The 17,763-nt window shown below is 53.4% G+C and overlaps 1 protein-coding gene across 1 annotated transcript; it reads right to left on the bottom strand.

The window, feature by feature from the left end:
* Positions 1–1,977: 1,977 nt before the first annotated feature.
* Positions 1,978–17,051, bottom strand: CKM (creatine kinase, M-type). The gene is made up of 8 exons (XM_060258191.1): positions 16,948–17,051; positions 14,059–14,274; positions 11,407–11,561; positions 11,153–11,285; positions 8,598–8,769; positions 5,781–5,904; positions 3,542–3,731; positions 1,978–2,384 (listed from the first exon to the last, which is right to left on the bottom strand). Exons 2-8 carry the CDS (start codon positions 14,249–14,251, stop codon positions 2,206–2,208), a joined length of 1,146 nt encoding a protein of 381 aa, XP_060114174.1. The 5' UTR covers positions 14,252–14,274; positions 16,948–17,051; the 3' UTR covers positions 1,978–2,205.
* Between the last annotated feature and the right edge of the window lie 712 nt (positions 17,052–17,763).

Below are 17,763 nucleotides of genomic sequence, written 5' to 3'. Positions count from 1 at the left end.
CCCCCTCCTGCAGACCCTCGTGCGACGGACAGGTGGATGGGCACTGGTGCAGCTCCGCAGCCCCACTCTTGTGCCTGCCCCATGGGGTCAGCAGCGCAGCGAGGAAGGGGGTCTGGTTTCGGATGGTGGAAGGGCAGCTGAGTGAGCAGGAAGGGGGGTGGGGTGGACTGGGACGATCCTCTTCTAGCCTGGGGTGGGGCAGGGGTTGGGGGGCTCATGTGGAACTTGCCCCCGTCGGGCCCTGGCCTGATGATGCTAAATTTGGCAGCTCGGGAAATCAAATGGGTTCCCTTCCCATCTCCTCTTCCCTGACCCCCCCTTCCTTACACTCACTCCCCCCCTGCTGTGAGCTGCCCCCTCCCTGCCCCCCCCCAAATCCTGCCTGTTTGCCCCCCTCCCATCTGTACAGACTCCCCTGTAAATAGCAGTCCAGTTAGTCCCTGTATTATTGGGTAGAGATATTCACGATCCAGCCCTTTGCCTTGGGACAGTTGTAAGTTATTCCAGCCCCAGCGCGAGGGTCTGTACCAAACCCCTAATAAACATAGAGAGCCACCTCCTCGTCGTATGCCTGGCTGGGTCCTTGCCTCTGGGGACGTCGGGGGAGGGATTGGAAGCAGCTTCAGGGGGGGGGGGGTTGTGGCTGCTCAGCGGCAGGCACTCTGCTTATGTTCAGAGCTGGCTTTGGGGACTGCCAAACAAGCAGCTGGTTCAGACAAGGCCTGAAGTCCAAATGATTTTTGGGCCAGTTTGGTGTAGTGGTTAAGTGTGTGGACTCTTATCTGGGAGAATGGGGTTTGATTCCCCACTCCTCCCGTTGCAGCTGCCGGAATGGCCTTGGGTCAGCCAGAGCTCTCGCAGGAGTTGTCCTTGGAACAGCAGCTGCTGTGAGAACCCTCTCAGCCCCACCCACCTCACAGGGTGTCCGTTGTGGGTGGGGGGGAAGGTAAAGGAGATTGTGAGCCACTCAGACTCTGATTCAGAGAGAAGGGTGGGGTATAAATCTGCAGTCTTCTTCTAAGTGTGTGGACTCTTATCTGGGAGAACCGGGTTTGATTCCTCACTCCTCCACTTGCACCTGCTGGAATGGCCTTGGGTCAGCCATAGCTCTGGCAGAGGTTGTCCTTGAAAGGGCAGCTGCTGGGAGAGCCCTCTCAGCCCCACCCACCTCACAAGGTGTCTGTTGTTGGGGGAGACGATAAAGGAGATTGTAAGCCACTCTGAGCCTGATTCAGGGAGAAGGGCAGGGTATAAATCTGCAATTCTTCTTCTCTCACACCTGCCTTCCCTCTTCCTGTACTTCTCCTGCAGCTCTGAAACTCTGGCTGTGCTGGAGTGAAAGAAGCTTAGAGGTGTGATGTTTATTGCACGCAAGGTCCAGGAAGGGCTGTCTTCACCTGGCTAGCTAAGCTCCCTCTTATTGGGTGGCCAAAGGATTTGAGCTTCAGCATCTGCCCTTCCAGTGAGCAGTCTGGGTTGATTTCCCTTAGGACTGACTGATCGGATCTTCTTGCAGCCCTGCAGCAAGCTAATTTCTGCAGTAGCTCCCGACATTCATGACAGTAGCTCGCGAAGTAGAATTTTTGCTCACAAGACTCCGCAGCTTAGAGGGAATATTGGCTGCACCTTGACTGTGCTTTTCGCTGTCAGCGGGAAGACTTAGTCAAGGCTTTGAGGGGGGCAGTGGGGGGGGGCTGTCCCCCTCCCCTCAGTGTAAGGGCTCAAGTACGCTAGAGGTTTCTTGCCAGGAATGGAAGTGCTTTTCCTGGGCTGTTTTACAAGTTGGGGAGGGGGAACCTCCTAAACAGCCGCTGCTGATCCCAAAGTGCCCACCACACAAGCAAAGGTGCCCAACAGGCCACAAGTCACAGGCAAAGGTGCCCAACAGGCCACAGGCCTCCTCTCCTGCCCTCACGACCTTCCTTCAAAAAGTATCCCTCCCCCCACAAGCAGAAAAGAAGAGACGGACAAGGAAGCCCTCTGGGGGGAGGCAAGGCTTTGAGGCCATCGCTAGCTTTATTAACTCCTTCCACGAAGGCTCAGGTGACGTGAGCATCCCAGCTGGCACAGGGCAGCCGCCCGCTCGGCCCCCGCTGGGGAGGGCCCAGGAGAGCAGCTGCCGGGAGTGGCAGGGTTGGGGTCACCCCCCCGGAGTCCGCGCCCCGGTCTGTGCGGGGCTGCCAGGGCTAAGAGATGGCCACTGTCTCACTTCTGGGCAGGGACCATGTCGTCGATGGCCTGGCCCTTCTCCAGCTTCTTCTCCATCTCCACCATGAGCTTCACGCCGTCAACCACCAGCTGGACTTGTTCCACCTCGGAGGAGCCCAGGCGGTCGGCATTGGAGATGTCGAACACAGCGCCCACGGCCTCGGTGTCCACGCCACCTGGGGAGAAGAGAAGCAGACGGCGGTCAGCTACTGCCACTCTCTGGCCAAATTTGGACTGCCTGCTTTCCAAGGAGAAGTTTCCAGAGAGAGCCAGTTTTGTGTAGTGGTGAAGTGTACGGACGCTTATCTGGGAGAACCAGGTTTGATTCCCCACTCCTCCCCTTGCAGCTGCTGGATTGGCCTTGGGTCAGCCAGAGCTCTGGCAGAGGTTGTCCTTGAAAGGGCAGACTCTTATCTGGGAGAACTGGGTTTGATTCCCCACTCCTCCCCTTGCAGCTGCTGGAATGGCCTTGGGTCAGCCAGAGCTCTGGCAGAGGTTGTCCTTGAAAGGGCAGCTGATGTGAGAGCCCTCAGCCCCACCCACCTCACAGGGTGTCTGTTGTGGGGGAGGGAGATAAAGGAGATTGAAAGCTGCTCTGAGTCTCTGATTCAGGGAGAAGGGCGGGGTATAAATCTGCAATTCTTCTCTCACACCTGCCTTCCCTCTTCCTGTACTTCCCCTGCAGCTCTGAAACTCTGGCTGCGCTGGAGTGAAAGGTGTGATGTTTATTGCACGCAAGGTCCAGGAAGAGCTGGAATGGCCTTGGGTCAGCCATAGCTCTCGCAGGAGTTGTCCTTGAAAGGGCAGCTGCTGTGAGAGCTCTCTCAGCCCCACCCACTTCACAGGGTGTCTGTTGTGCAGGAGGAAGATAAAGGCGATTGTGAGCCGCTCTGAGATTCGGAGTGGAGGGCGGGATATAAATCCAATGTTGTCTTCTTTGCTGGGCAGACAGTGTGTCCCCTCAGAACTCCCCCTTGGGAGCAAGAAACCGAGCACAGAATCCTTGCATGGAAAAAGACAATTTTCTCTTTTGGTAGGCTGGGGTGGATTCTCACTTGCCCATCGGGTGTGCATTTTCTGTCTTGGGCTGGATTCCCCCCTTCCATAGGGAGGTTCGTTAAGCAATTATGATCTAAAGCTGTTCGTGGCATTGAAGCGCTCAGATCCGGTGGGCAGGCGGTCTCTACACTGAGAGCCACATCCCCAATTTGCTGACTGGGTGGGCAGTGCGGGCTTGAGGTATGGAGGGCAGACGCGCCCCTGGGAGGAAGGCAGCCAACCACATCCTCCGGGACTATCCATCACCCTGGCAAAACAACAAACCTCCCCTCACCTGTGCCACGTTTCTGCAGACGGAGGCGTGTGAGGATCTCCTCAAACTTGGGGTGCTTGCTGAGGTGGGGCAGTTTCACGTGGACGCCGCCACGCAGGCCGGTGCCCAAGTTGGAGGGGCAGGTCAAGACGTAGCCCAAGTGCTCGTTCCAGCTGAAGGGGTGGCCGGCGCTCTTGAAGATCTCCTCAATCTGCCCCGGGAGAGAAAAGCGTTGAACCCCAGCTGAGACCTTGGCAGCACCCACTCCGTGGCAGGTGCCGCACTTAAGCACCAAGATGGAAGATGCCAGGGTCCACTCTCCTGCCTGCTCTGTCCCAGTCTTCTGATCCATCTGCAGATACCAGGAGCCCACCCTCCTTCCCACATCTGGTACTGCTGTCTGGGGCCCCATCGAAAGAGGGAACAGCACCCAATCCTGACCAGAACTTGCTCACAGCCCCCCTGCCTGGTGCTGGAGGGGGAACGGCCTGCTCTGGCTGAGGATTCCAGAGGTGTTGCCACCAGGCCTCGTTTTGGGCAGGAGCTCACAGGAGCAGAGCTCCAGAACCTCTAGCTTTCATTGTGCTCTTTTTTTCTTACACCCCTCCCCCCCCCAAAAAAAATACTTGCTTCTCGGCTCCATTGTTCAAGCCCCGTCTGATCATTCTGTTGAACTCTTTTAAGATCTGACAAACTTTGTCATATTTTTGCCCGCTAAAAATGGGAAAATAACCAAACGTATAAAGCAAACAGATGGGAATTGCCATCATGCCAACTGTGCCCACATACGGGAAGGTAATTTTAAAAGTACAATGGGAGTAAGGTTTTATGATGACGATTCTAATTAGAGAGCCATTTTGATGTAGTGGTGAAGTGTGCAGACTCTTATCTGGGAGAACTGGGTTTGAGTCCCCGCTCCTCCACTTGCAGCTGCTGGAATGGCCTTGGGTCAGCCATAGTTCTCGTAGGAGTTGTCCTTGAAAGGGCAGCTTCTGGGAGAGCTCTCTCAGCCCCACCCATCTCACAGGGTTGTGGGGGGAGGAGATGTAGGAGATTGTAAGCCGCTCTGAGACTCTGATTCAGAGAGAAGGGAGGTGTATAAATCAGTTTGGTGTAGTGGTTAAGTGCCTGGATGCTTATCTGGGAGAACTGGGTTTGACTCCCCACTCCTCCACTTCCAGCTGCTGGAATGGCCTAGGGTCAGCCATAGCTCTGGTAGGGCAGCTGAATCTCAGAGCAGTCACAATCTCCTTTACCTTCCCCTTTGCCTTTGCCTGTTGTGGGGGAAGAAGGGAAATGAAATTGTGAGCCACTCTGAGATTCAGAGTATAGAGTGGGATATAAATCCAATCTCTTCTTCTACCTATGCCCATCTTGGTGCAGTGTTAAGGGCCAGTTTGGTGTAGTGGTTACAGCTGCTGGAATGGCCTTGGGTCAGCCATAGCTATCGCAGGAGTTGTCCTTGAAAGGGCAGCTGCAGTGGGAGCCCTCTCAGCCCCACCCACCTCACAGGGTGTCTGTTGTGGGGGGAGACTGTACACTTCTCTGATTCAGAGAGAAGGACGGGGTATAAATCTGCAGTCGTCTTCTTAAATCAATAAGTATTTTAAGGCCCCATATTTTTATCCAATCCCCTCTTTAAGCTGTCTATGCTTGTAGCCACCACCACCTCCTGTGGCAGTGAATTCCACATGTTAATCACCCTTTGGGTGAAGAAGTAATTCCTTTTATTCGTTCTAACCTGACTGCTCAGCAATTTCATTGAAGGCTCACGAGTTCTTGTATTGTGAGAAAGGGAGAAAAGGACTTCTTTCTTTACCTTCTCCATCCCATGCATAATCTTGTCAACCTCTATCATGTCACCCTCAGTCGACGTTTCTCCGAGCTAAAGAGCCCCAAGCCTTTTAACCTTTCTTCATAGGGAAAGGGTTCCAAACCTGTAATCATTCTAGTTGCCGTTCTCTGGACTTTCTCCAATGCTATGATATCCTTTTTGAGGTGTGGCGACCAGAACTGCACACAGTATTCCAAATGAGACCGCACCATCGATTTGTACAGGGGCATTATGATACTGGCTGATTTGTTTTCAGTTCCCTTCCTAATAATTCCCAGCATGGCGTTGGCCTTTTTCATTGCAGTCACACACTGTCTTGAGGTGTTGCTATGGGGGGCCAGCAGCCTTTGTGCCTTGCTGCTGGCCTACTCCCTCCTGCAGGGCCTTTGCCCTCGGGGAACATGAGCCTGCGCCACCCCCGCCCACCTTCTGCAGTCCAACGCAGAAGCGCCTGAAGACTTCCTTCATGTTGCCGCCCTTCTGCATGGAGATGACACGGAGATGATCTTCCTCGTTGACCCAGACCAAGAAGGTCTTGTTGTCGTTGTGCCTGGAGGCGGGGAACAAAAGGGGAGCATGCCTCAGCCTCCTCTTTCCCGGCAAGAGGCCTCTGTGGGGTTTCAAGGAAGGCCTGAGTTGAGGAGAAGACCTCACCAGTTCAAGGGGCCAGGCTGTCTTTCGGCTACATTTCCGCATGCTCAGTCCAGTGAGGAGCGAAAAGTCTTCCACCGCATGGAAGGCCCTCTTTTACCCCCCCCCCCAGGCCCCAACTGGTCAAGGGATTTTTGTCAGGAAGTGGACCAGTGTTCCCTCTAAGTCAAGTTAGTGTGCATTAGCTCACAGTTATAGATGATGATGATGGTATTGGATTTATATCCTGCCCTATACTCTGAATCTCAGAGTGGTCACAATCTCCTTTCTCTTCCTCCCTCACAACAGACACCCTGTGAGGTGAGTGGGGCTGAGAGAGCTCTCCCAGCAGCTGCCCTTTCAAGGACAACTCCTGCAAGAGCTACAGCTAACCCAAGGCCATTCCAGCAGCTGCAAGTGGAGGAGTGGGGAAACAAACCCAGTTCTCCCAGATCAGAGTCTGCACGCTTAACCACTATGGCTGGCCCAAGGCCATTCCAGCAGCTGCAAGTGGAGGAGTGGGGAATCAAACCCAGTTCTCCCAGATCAGAGTCCGCACACTTAACCACTATGGCTGGCCGAAGGCGATCCCAGCAGCTGCAAGTGGAGGAGTGGGGAATCAAACCCGGTTCTCCCAGATCAGAGTCCGCACACTTAACCACTATGGCTGGCCCAAGGCGATTCCAGCAGCTGCAAGTGGACGAGTGGGGAATCAAACCCGGTTCTCCCAGATAAGAGAGCTATGGCTGACCCAAGGCCATTCCAGCAGGTGCAAGTGGAGGAGTGGGGAATCAAACCTCATTATCCCAGATAAGAGTCCACACACTTAACCACTACACCAAACTGGCTCTCTATTAGAGCTATGGCTGACCCAAGGCCATTCTAGCAGGTACAAGTGAAGGAGTGGGGAATCAAACCCGGTTCTCCCAGATAAGAGTCCGCACACTTCACCACTACACCAAACTGGCTCTCACTCATATTCTTGTCTGAGCTCAGGAAAAAATGGCTCCAGAGCAAACCTAATTTCTGCAGCACCTCACATCTTTAATGCCAATCGTCCACAAAGTAGAGTTTTTGCTTACAAGACCCCACAGTTTAGAGGGAGCACTGGAGAGAACCAAGGGGCTACGATCGAACACATTCTGGTTGTGTGGGAGAGTCTTAGAGGTGACGTTACATTGATGCGCCAATGTGGTCAACAGGTTAGAGAACACTAAATCATAACTATGTTTATTCCTCTTCTCCTCGACGTCTTGCCTACTGCTCTGCACGCTGGTCGCACTCTAGAAGAAGAGCTGTCAGGAAGCTGAGTGCCAAGGCCGCCCAGCTCCAATGGGCCTTTCTCTCCAACTGGGAACTATCTGGGAAGAGGCATTACCTCCTGGGGCCAGCAGAAAAGGAACCTCTTGCCAAAAGAGGAGGCGGGGGATCCCCCGGTTTGGAGGCCTACCTCCCGCTTCAGGGTCATCAGAAAGGTCTGCTGGGGAACTCTATGATTCCCTATGGAGACTTATTCCCATAGGAAATAATGGAGAATTGATCCGTGGGTATCTGGGACTCGAGAAGAACTGGTTTTTTAGTTAGAGGCACCAAATTTTCTGTATAGCATCCAGTGCCTCCCCCCAAAATGCCTCCCAAGTTTCAAAAAGATTGGACTAGGAGGTCCAATTCTATGAGCCTCCAAAGAAGGTGCCCCTATTCTTCATTATTTCCTATGGAAGGAAGGCATTGAAAAGGTGTGCTGTCCCTTTAAATGTGATGGCCAGAACTCCCTTTGGAGTTCAATGATGCTTGTCACAACCCTGCTCCTGGCTCCACCCCCAGTGTCTCCTGGCTCCACCCCCAAAGTCCCCACATATTTCTTGAATTGGACTTGGCACCCTATACCTGGCCCTGGTCCACTTTGCTTGGAACGTGTGCTCTGGTCACAAGAATGGCCACCCCCTCTGCCCCTCACCTTTGCCTCCTGCACAGCCCCCCCCCCCTTGAGAGCCAGTTTGGCATAGTGGTTAAGTGTGCAGACTCTTAGAACCGGGTTTGATTCCCCACTCCTCCACTTGCACCTGCTGGAATGGCCTTGGGTCAGCCAGAGCTCTCACAGAGGTTATCCTTGAAAGGGCAGCTGCTGCGAGAGCTCTCTCAGCCCCACCCACCTCACAGGGTGTCTAAGAACCTAAGAGATACCATGTTGGATCAGGCCAATGGCCCATCCAGTCCAACACTCTGTGTCACAAAGTGGCCAAAACCCAGGTGCCGTCTGGAGGTCCACCAGTACAGCCAGAACTCCAGAAGCCATCCTACTATTGCGTCCCTAGCAAAAAGAATATCAAGCATCCCTGCCCCAGACATAAGAACATCAGAGAAGCCATGTTGGATCAGGCCAATGGTCCATCCAGTCCAACACTCTGTGTCACACAGTGGCCAAAGAACCCAGGCACCATCAGGAGGTCCACCTGTGGGACCAGGACACTAGAAGCCCTCCCACTGTTGCTCCTCCCAAGTACCAAGGGGAGAAGGTAAAGGAGATTGTGAGATTCAGAGCGAGTGGGATATAAATCCAATAGAGCGAGTGGGACATAAATCATCTGCTTGTGAGGCTGGGCCTGAGCTTACCAGATGCCGCGAGCGTCGGGCCAGTCCCGTCCCATGCCGGAGGCGAGCAGGAGAGGAGAGACTGGCTTGTCAAACAGGAAGTGGTCGTCGATCAGCTGCTGCTGCTCTGCGTCAGTCATGTCCTTCAGGGGATAGTACTTGCCCTTGAACTCTCCGCTCAGGCTGTTCAAGGCTGGGGAGAGGGAGGGGAGACGCACCTGGTGTGAAAAGGCGGGCTCCTGGCCAGTTGGCAGCGGGGGACATAACCCAGCAAGCCTGTGGATCTGCCCCTCTATTGGGTGAGTGACTGACCAGCATGGAAATTCCAAATCCTGTTCCGTTCAATGGCCCAGCAGCCGATGAGGCATCACAGGTGGAAAGAACCGTTTGGAAGTCTCACCCCAGTCCTCAAAATCTCCACATTTCTCTAAGTTCTTGAGGCCTTCAACAAGTCACCCCCCCACCCCATTTTCTCTTTTAGCTGGCTGGTGATGATTCCATACCCCTTAGAACAGGCGGAATCTGTTCTCCTGCATTCCATTTGCTATTGAAAGGGCTGGCATAGCCTAGAGCTGGAAGGGACCTCCCGGGTCGTCTAGTCCAACCCCCTGCAGAATGCAGGAAACTCACAAACACCTCCCCCTAAATTCACAGGATCTTCATTGCTGTCAGATGGCCATCTAGCCTCTGTTGAAAATCCTCCAAGGAAGGAGAGCCCACCACCTCCCGAGGAAGCCTGTTCCACTGAGGAATTGCTCTAACGGTCAGGAAGTTCTTCCTAAAGTTGGGTCGGAAACTCTTGATTTAATTTCAACCCACTGGTTCTGGTCCTACCTTCCAGGGCCACAGAAAACAATTCCACCCCATCCTCTACAGGACAGCCCTTCAAGTACTTGAAGATGGTGATCCTATCACCTCTCAGCCGCCTCCTCTCCAGGCTAAACATCCCCAGCTCCTTCAGCCTTTCCTCATAGGACTTGGTCTCCAGAGTCTTCACCATCTTCGTCGCCCTCCTCTGGGCCTGTTCCAGCTTGTCTAGATCCTTAAAATGTGGTGCCCAAAACTGAACACAAGACTCCAGGGGAGGTCTTACCACACCTCCTGACTTCCCTCTCCCCTCAAACTCAGGGCAGCTGCCAGGGGGCTCCAAGGAAGCCCTCCCCACTTCAGGCATGGGCCAAACCTCCATGGAAGGTTGTGGAACCGAGTGTCCTCCAGGCGTGCCCCTTTGGTTGCCAGTCCCCAGGTGAGGCAGAGTAAAGGTGCAAAAACCTCCGCGAGAACCAGCCTCAACAGTAAAGAAATGTAAGTGCAATTTACAAAAATCCTTATAACAAAAATAAACGTATCAAAAGTGAAATAAATCCCATTTTAAAGTGACAGAACACTGACCACGCCCGTACCCGTAGTACTTAAGTCTTTAAACATGAAGTTTCTTGAACTGAAGATCCGGACTGTGGTGAAAACGGTCTATATTCAAACGGAGTGCAACGCTCCAATCTTTTTTTTGCTGAACAGGTGAGCAGAATGGTGTCATGCAGCCAGGCATCAGAAGGTGACAAGAGTTGAGCTATTCTCCGTTTCACATAGTGCTTCATTATTCTCTAAGAATATTGAAGCGTTGCTCTCCTAGGAAAGAATTTTATTAATGTCTTCTTGAAGCTCGTTGAATATCGACCGCTTTCTCCACAGCCCGGATCTTCAGTTCAAGAAACTTCATGTTTAAAGACTTAAGTACCACGGGTACGGGCGTAGTCAGTGTTCTGTCACTTTAAAATGGGTTTTATTTCACTTTTGATATGTCTATTTTTGTTATAAGGATTTTTGTAAATGACACATTTCTTTACTGTTGAGGCTGGTTCTCGCGGAGGTTTTTGTACCTTTACCCTGCTCCATATATCCGTGTTTCTCTCTTGTGTTGCAAAATCCCCAGGTGGGGGCAGGGGGTCCCCCGGTGTTGGAGGCCCTCCCCCCGCTTCAGGGTCATCAGGAAGGAGGGAAATGTCTTCTGGGCACTCCATTATTCCCTATGCAGACTGATTCCCATAAAGTTCAATGGAGAATTGATCTGCAGGTATCTATGTCTTGGGGGGAGGGCTGTTTTTTGAGACAGAGGCACCAAATTTGCAGCATAGCATCCAGTGCCTCTCCCCAAAATACCCTCCAAGTTTCAAAAGGATTGGAACAAGGGGTCCAGTTCTATGATCCCCAAAAGAAAGTGTCCAAATCCTTCTTTATTTCCAAATGAAAGAGAAGGCGTTTAAAAGATGTGAGGTCCCATTAAATGTGATGGCCCTTTGGAGTTTCGTTGTGCTCATCACAGCCTTGCTCCCGGCTCCAACCCCAATGTCTCCTGGCTCCACCCCCAAAGTCCCCAGATATTTCCTGAGTTGGACCTGGCAGCTCTACATACCCCGCTCCCCAAGGGCTATTCAGGGAGCTATAATTTCCAGGTTCCTTGGAAAGAGGGAATGAGTGAGACGGTGAACATGTCCTCGATCCACCCTACCCCGAAACAAAAATGAGGGTTTTTTTAGGGGCAGCTGCAAGTTGGCCTGTTGCTCTTTCCCCCTTACCGGTGATGGAGAGCTTCTCCACGGCACGGCGCTCCCCACGGCTGCAATGGGGGGGCAGGCAGTATCCCTTGATGCTGCGGCCGGTCCGTACACGGCTGCTGAACACATAGTTGGGGTCCAGATCGTCTCCACCCTGCAGGGAAGGTTGAGAAAGGGGGGAGGAAGACATCGGGTAGGTCACGAAATACCTCACCAGAGGCCACCCCGAATCCCCCTTCCCCATCACTACCACACCCCACCCCTGGAGGCCTCACCTTCAGGTTCTCGTGGTTCAGATCGGTCTTGTGTTTGTCGGTGGGCTTGTAGCCGCCGTGACGGTCTGAAATGACGGGGTCGAAGAGGTCCTTGAAGACGTCGTAGGACTCCTCATCCCCAGCCACGCAGCCGACAGTCATGATGAAGGGGTGGCCTGGCCGTGGGTGGAGAAAGGAGGCACGGGTGACGGGCAGCAGGGGGCATTTTTCCTGGCTTGGAGCATCACCCAGGAGGTCTGAGGTGGCCCCCTCCCCGGGGGTGTCTTGGCCCCACCCACCTCACAGGGTGTTTGTTGTGTGGGAAGAAGATATAGGAGATTTTAACCACTCTGAGGTTCAGGGTGGGGGGTGGTCTATATATTAGAGAGCCAGTTTGGTGTAGTGGTGAAGTGCACGGACTCTTATCTGGGAAAACCGGGTTTGATTCCCCACTCCTCCGCTCGCAGCTGCTGGAATGGCCCTGGGTCAGCCAAAGCTCTCACAGAGCTGTCCTTGAAAGGGCAGCTTCTGTGAGAGCCCTCTCAGCCTCACCCGCCTCACAAGGTGTCTGTTGTGGGGGGAGAAGGTAAAGGAGATTGTGAGCCGCTCTGATTCAAAGAGAAGGGCAGGGTATAAATCTGCAGTCTTCGTCGTCGTCTTCATTCTTAGAAGGCTTGTGTCCTGCTGGGTGGCCTCCTGTGTTAATGGGGGGGGGGGGAGGGATATGCACCTTCCATTCAAATGCCTCCCATCACAGGCATCAGAATATCTCACGCCAGCCTTACAAGCCATGTCCCTTTTTGCAGGGGGTCTGTCTGCCGGACGGGTCACTGAGAAGCTGACCGCAGCGCAGAGAGGCCTGCCCACTCGTGATCCAATTTAGTGCAATATCATACTAAACAAAGGTTCTCTCCTGAATGATAGCAGCTTTACATCGCTGTTTGGTCCAGCAACAAAGAAGAGGAGTTGGGTTTTATACCCCACCTTTCACCCCTCCAAGGAGTCTCAGAGTGGCCTACAACCTCCTTCCCTTCCTCTCCCCACAGTAGCCACCCTGTGAGGTAGGTGGGGCTGAGAGGGCAAGTAACTGTCACCCAGGTGGCTGCATGTGGAGGAGTGGGAAACCATGCCCTGTTTGGTGTAGTGCAGGGGTGGCCAACGGTAGCTCTCCAGATGTTTTTTGCCTACAATTCCCATCAGCCTCAGCCATTGGCCATGCTGGCTGGGGCTGATGGGAGTTGTAGGCAAAAAACATCTGGAGAGCTACCGTTGGCCACCCCTGGTGTAGTGGTTAAGTATGTGGACTCTTATCTGAGGGAACAGGGTTTGATTCCCCACTCCTCCACTTGCAGCTGTTGGAATGGCAGCCGTAGCTCGCAGAATTGTCCTTGAAAGGGCAGCTTCCAGAAGACCTCACAGCAGGTCTGTTGTGGGGGAGGAGGGTAAAGGAGATTGTAGGCCACTCTGAGATTCGAAGTGGAGGGCAGGATATAAATCCAATGTCTCCTCCTCCTCTTCCTCCTCCAGAGCAGAGTCCCCCATTCTGCACCACAACACCAAACTGGCTCGACAGCAATGCAAGAACTCGTTCTTCACGCACGCCCCCCCCTTCCCTGCTTCCGGCACTGATCTCTGTGAAGGGAAAGCTGACTCTGAAGTGAGTTCCCGAAGCCAGTCGTGTTGCTTTGCAGTAGAACAAAGAGATTATAGCCACCTTTAAGAGGGGACTGGATTGGAGCAGAGGTCCATCAGAGGCTATTAGCCACGGTATATATATATGTGTGTGTGTGTACGTGTACACACATATATTGGCCACTGTGTGACACAGAGTGTTGGACTGGATGGGCCATTGGCCTGATCCAACATGGCTTCTCTTATGTTCTTCTGTGACACAGAGTGTTGGACTGGATGGGCCACTGGCCTGATCCAACATGGCTTCTCTTATGTTCTTCTGTGACACAGAGTGTTGGACTGGATGGGCCACTGGCCTGATCCAACATGGCTTCTCTTATGTTCTTCTGTGACACAGAGTGTTGGACTGGATGGGCCACTGGCCTGATCCAACATGGCTTCTCTTATGTTCTTCTGTGACGCAGAGTGTTGGACGGGAGGGGCCACTGGCATGATCCAACATGGCTTCTCTTATGTTCTTATGATGGAACTCTCTGTCTGAGGCAGTGATGCTCTGTATTCTTGGTGCTTGGAAGGGCAACAGTGGGTGGGCTTCTAGTGTCCTGGCCCCACTGCTGGACCTCCTGATGGCACCTGGGGTTTTTGGGCACTGTGTGATACAGAGTGTTGGACTGGATGGGCCATTGCCCTGATCCAACATGGCTTCTCTTATGTTCTTATGATTCTGGCAGTGCCTGAGAGGCCAGATTTTTTTTTTGGGGGGGGGGTGAGCTTTTGAGGGTCAAAGAGCTCTGCCCCTGTTATCCCTCCTGGAAATCTTGTCCCCCAGACTCTCAGCACAGCTGTTCCTTATGAAGCGTTATGCAAGCCGACCAGCAGAGGGAGCAAAGGAGCTGGATTGGGGGCGGGGCCAGCGCAGAGGAGCCAACGCAGAAAAGTGAATCCGACGCAGTTTCGGCTGGGAATTCGCTTAGAGGGAGGAGGAAGCCCCATAGGCGGGGGGGGGGGGGCGTCCCTTTGTCGCAGCTTGCAGGGGCTCACCTGGGTTGTCCACGCCTGTCTGGATGACATCGTCCAGGGTGAAGCCGCTGGGGGTCTCTTTGTCGCGCAGCTTCTTGTAGATGTCGGCACTGAGGACTTTGGCCATGTGGTTGTTGTGCTTGGTGAGGTCAGGGTACTCCTCCTCCGGCTTGTAGTTCATCTTGAACTTGTTGTGGGTGTTTCCGAAAGGCATGGTGGCGCTCGACGGGATGAGTCCTGCCAGGGGAGCCAGAGGAGGGGGAGAGGAGAGGTGCCCGTTGGCTTTGGCCAAGGCCAGACTGGGGAGGGGGAGATCCAGGTTGGAAGTCCAGAACCGCAGCCCCCCGCCCCCCAAACAGGCTGTAGCTTCACTTTGGATGTCTACGTTCCCATGTAAAGGGGTTAGGGTTAGGCAAGACCATTGCACCTAATTGCACCACTGGTCAAAATGCACTTTTGGGGGGGGAGGGGGACGCCTCCGTTGGGCCTGCGGGAATTCACAGTTGGACTGGGGACGACTCTCTGCCCCAGTATTTTTTTTATTTTATTTTCTTGCAGAAGTCATAATATAACGGGATTACAGGAAGAAGGAGCATGTTTGTTTTTTGATTATTTGATGGTGACACCTGCCTGGTCTGTTTTCAATTCCTTATTAGGAGGGGAACCGAAAACAGATCAGCCAGGATCATCATGCCCCTGTATAAATCAGTGGTGCGGTCTCATTTGGAGTATTGTGTACAATTCTGGTCACCGCACCTCCACAAAGGTATTCGAGCACTGGGAAAAGTGCACAAAAGGGCAACTAGATTCATTCAAGGGTTGGAACACTTTCCCTATGAAGAAAGGTTAAAGCACTCAGCTGAGGGGTGACGTGATAGAGGTCTACAAGATGATGCATGGGATAGAGAAGGCAGAGAATAAGTCCTTTTCTCCCTTTCTCACAATACAAGAACTCGTGGGCATTCGATGAAATTGCTGAGCAGACAGGTTAGAACGGATAAAAGGAAGTTCTTCTTCACCCAAAGGGTGATTAACATGTGGAATTCACTGCCACAGGAGGTGGTGGCGGCTACAAGCATAGACAGCTTCAAGAGGGGATTTGATAAGCATATGGAGCAGAGGTCCATCAGTGGCTATTAGCCACAGGATATTGATGGAACTCTCTGTCTGGGGCAGGGATGCTCTGTATTCTTGGTACTTGGGGGGGGGGCACAGTGGGAGGGTTTCTAGTGTCCTGGCCCCAGTGGTGGACCTCTTGATGGCCCCTGGGGTTTTGGCCACTGTGTGGCATAGAGTGTTGGACTGGATGGGCCAATGGCCTGATCCAACAGAGCTTCTCTTACGTTCTTATGACAATGTCATTCTGAAGGATAAGTCACAAAGGCTCCTCCCCTTCCACAAATTTTGTGAATCTTGAAGGTTCTCCTGGACTCTGGCTTTTTTCTCCTGCTACCAACAGACTGACAGGGCTAAAGACCATCCTCTTAAAAGGCTGCTTGGCAAAAGAAAGGTGATTTTTATTTTAAAGCAGGCAATGAAAACGTAGACGATCCCCCTTTGGCCGATGACACCTTAAAGCCCCTGACGCAAAACATAAAAGGTTCTGTTTTAAAACCAAAACTTCCAAAAAGGAAAAAAAGAAAAAAAGTTGGCCCGGGAACCTTAAAGGGATTTCGCAGCGTTTCCGAGGGCTGCTGCCTCTGCTTCCCGGGGGCTTAGACTGCAGGAACTACTTAGGGCTCCACAGTTACAAGGGCAGGTGTAGAGATCCCTTGCCAATATTATTCTATGTAGACTTGCTTTGTCTAGAAGAAACCTGCGGGGCCAGAAAACTCTTCACCCGCAGCAGCAGGGCCAAATCAGCCACCTGCTCTGCTCTGAGCACGGATGCGACCTCTGGAGGGCAGAAGGCTGCTTTTCCTGCACCACCGCAAGGGCTCTCCTGCCTGGGCTAAGGAGGAGAGACTGCACATTGGAAAGCTGGCCAGCCTGGCATGCCTGAGCCCCAGCACCTCTTCAAACAGCCATCGTGTGCCAGCCTCTCCTGACGTGGAGGTCCTGGCGTCGGAGCCGGCGGTGCACCTGCTGACATGTTATCAGCAATGAAGTCAGCAGTTGTGCAGAGGGCTGGGGTTGTGGGGCCAGAGAGGGGAGGGGGTGGAGATTCCAGCTCATATCCAGTTGCCAGCTGCTGGAAAACTGGGCACCGCTCTAGCTGTCAGCCCCTCAGAAGCAAGTTTATTTATAGCCATCGGTCTTGTCCACAAAAGGACCCAGCCTGCCACAGCAGCTGCCGGCTGGAACCGAGATCCCCTTCCAGGAGCTGCGTTTGCAGGGGGTCAGCTGGCCCCAGAAACCCAATATCAAGGCAGAGGGCCTGCAGGGCGAAGGAAACGGCCCGACGTCTACAGAGGAGAAAACCAAAGGAGGCCTGCCAGTATGTACCCAGCCCGTCAGTTAATCTTTCCCCACGCACACACGCTTTGAACACACTAGCCGCAAGAGAACGGCAGGCATCTTGGCAAGGGCACGGCGGACTTTAAGGTCATCTTGAAGGCCATCTCAAACCAGCCACCTCTGAGGTGCCCTTCCAGAGGGCAAAAATGGCATCTCCCCTGGCATGTGAGAGGGTGTGGAGGGCAGCCGTGTTAACACCCCACACTCTGGAGCCCCGCTTTTGTGCCCCAAAACTAGGCCGTTCTCGTCATTGAAAAATTGGCATTCCTGAATTGTCATGAAAATCTGGCATTCCTGAATTGTTGGTTAAAATAAAACTTCATGCATTGCTTAAGTCCAAATTGCTAGCCTTTTAGTGCGGCAGAGGCACCTGCTGCTGTCCCTTTCTCCTACTCCACCCCCCACTGCCCCCCACCCTCACCCCACAGCGAAGGAGAGAAGGGTGTTTGTTACCTGGTAGGGAGAATCAAAGCCTGCAACTTCCCCAGGGGCTTCGCACTGCCTCTTCTACTCCAGCACAATGGGTGACCCAAGGGTCCTGCACTGGGAGCTCAGAATATATACCTTGTGCTTTGCTCCGATTGGCCGACAGCTGGCGAGCAGGTGGCCCGTGATTGGGCGCTGCTGCCCCCCCAGCTTAGCTTGGAATTTGGGCAGGAGCCTCCCAATTGGAGCTGGCTTCCGAGAGCGTTGCCGTCTTCCCCTGTGACTCTCGCAGGGCTCATCTCGCTTCCAATGCACACGCAAAGTGCATGGGCGTGCAACAGAACCCTGGAGCGTGCGCAGAGTGCTTCTGCGGAGCTGACGTAGGCAAGGCACGGCTTGGATCTCCTTGCGGTCTCCTTGGGGCAAGACGAAAACCACAACTCATCTCCCAAAGTGCTCCAAGCAAGCGACAGCCTAGACTGGATGGCATTTCGTCTTCACGCCAGCCCTGCATGGTAGACTCAGCGTGGGAGGATGACTCTCCCCTTGAAGACAAAAGGATGGGGACGCACTGGCGCTGCAGGCGGAGGGAACTGATGTGGCAGAAACAAGACCTCAGGGACCAGCCAAGCCATACCAGATGAGTGTTCTAAAAATAAGGAGGCCCTGATAAAGAGAGCCATGCTTGGAGCAAGAGGAACAGGCTTTTCAGGCTGCACTGCCCTGTCACAGGTGGCCTCTGGCTCCTCTCTCCCCTATAGCTGGGGGGCAGGAGGTGCTAAGCTGTTTGGGGAACGGGGGGGGGGCATTTTTGTCAGAACAGAAGAGCCAGCGGCCTTGGCT

Source organism: Heteronotia binoei, chromosome 17 (genome assembly GCF_032191835.1).
Source record: "Heteronotia binoei isolate CCM8104 ecotype False Entrance Well chromosome 17, APGP_CSIRO_Hbin_v1, whole genome shotgun sequence".
NCBI lineage: Eukaryota > Metazoa > Chordata > Lepidosauria > Squamata > Gekkonidae > Heteronotia > Heteronotia binoei.
This window is presented reverse-complemented; position numbering and strand designations above follow the sequence as displayed.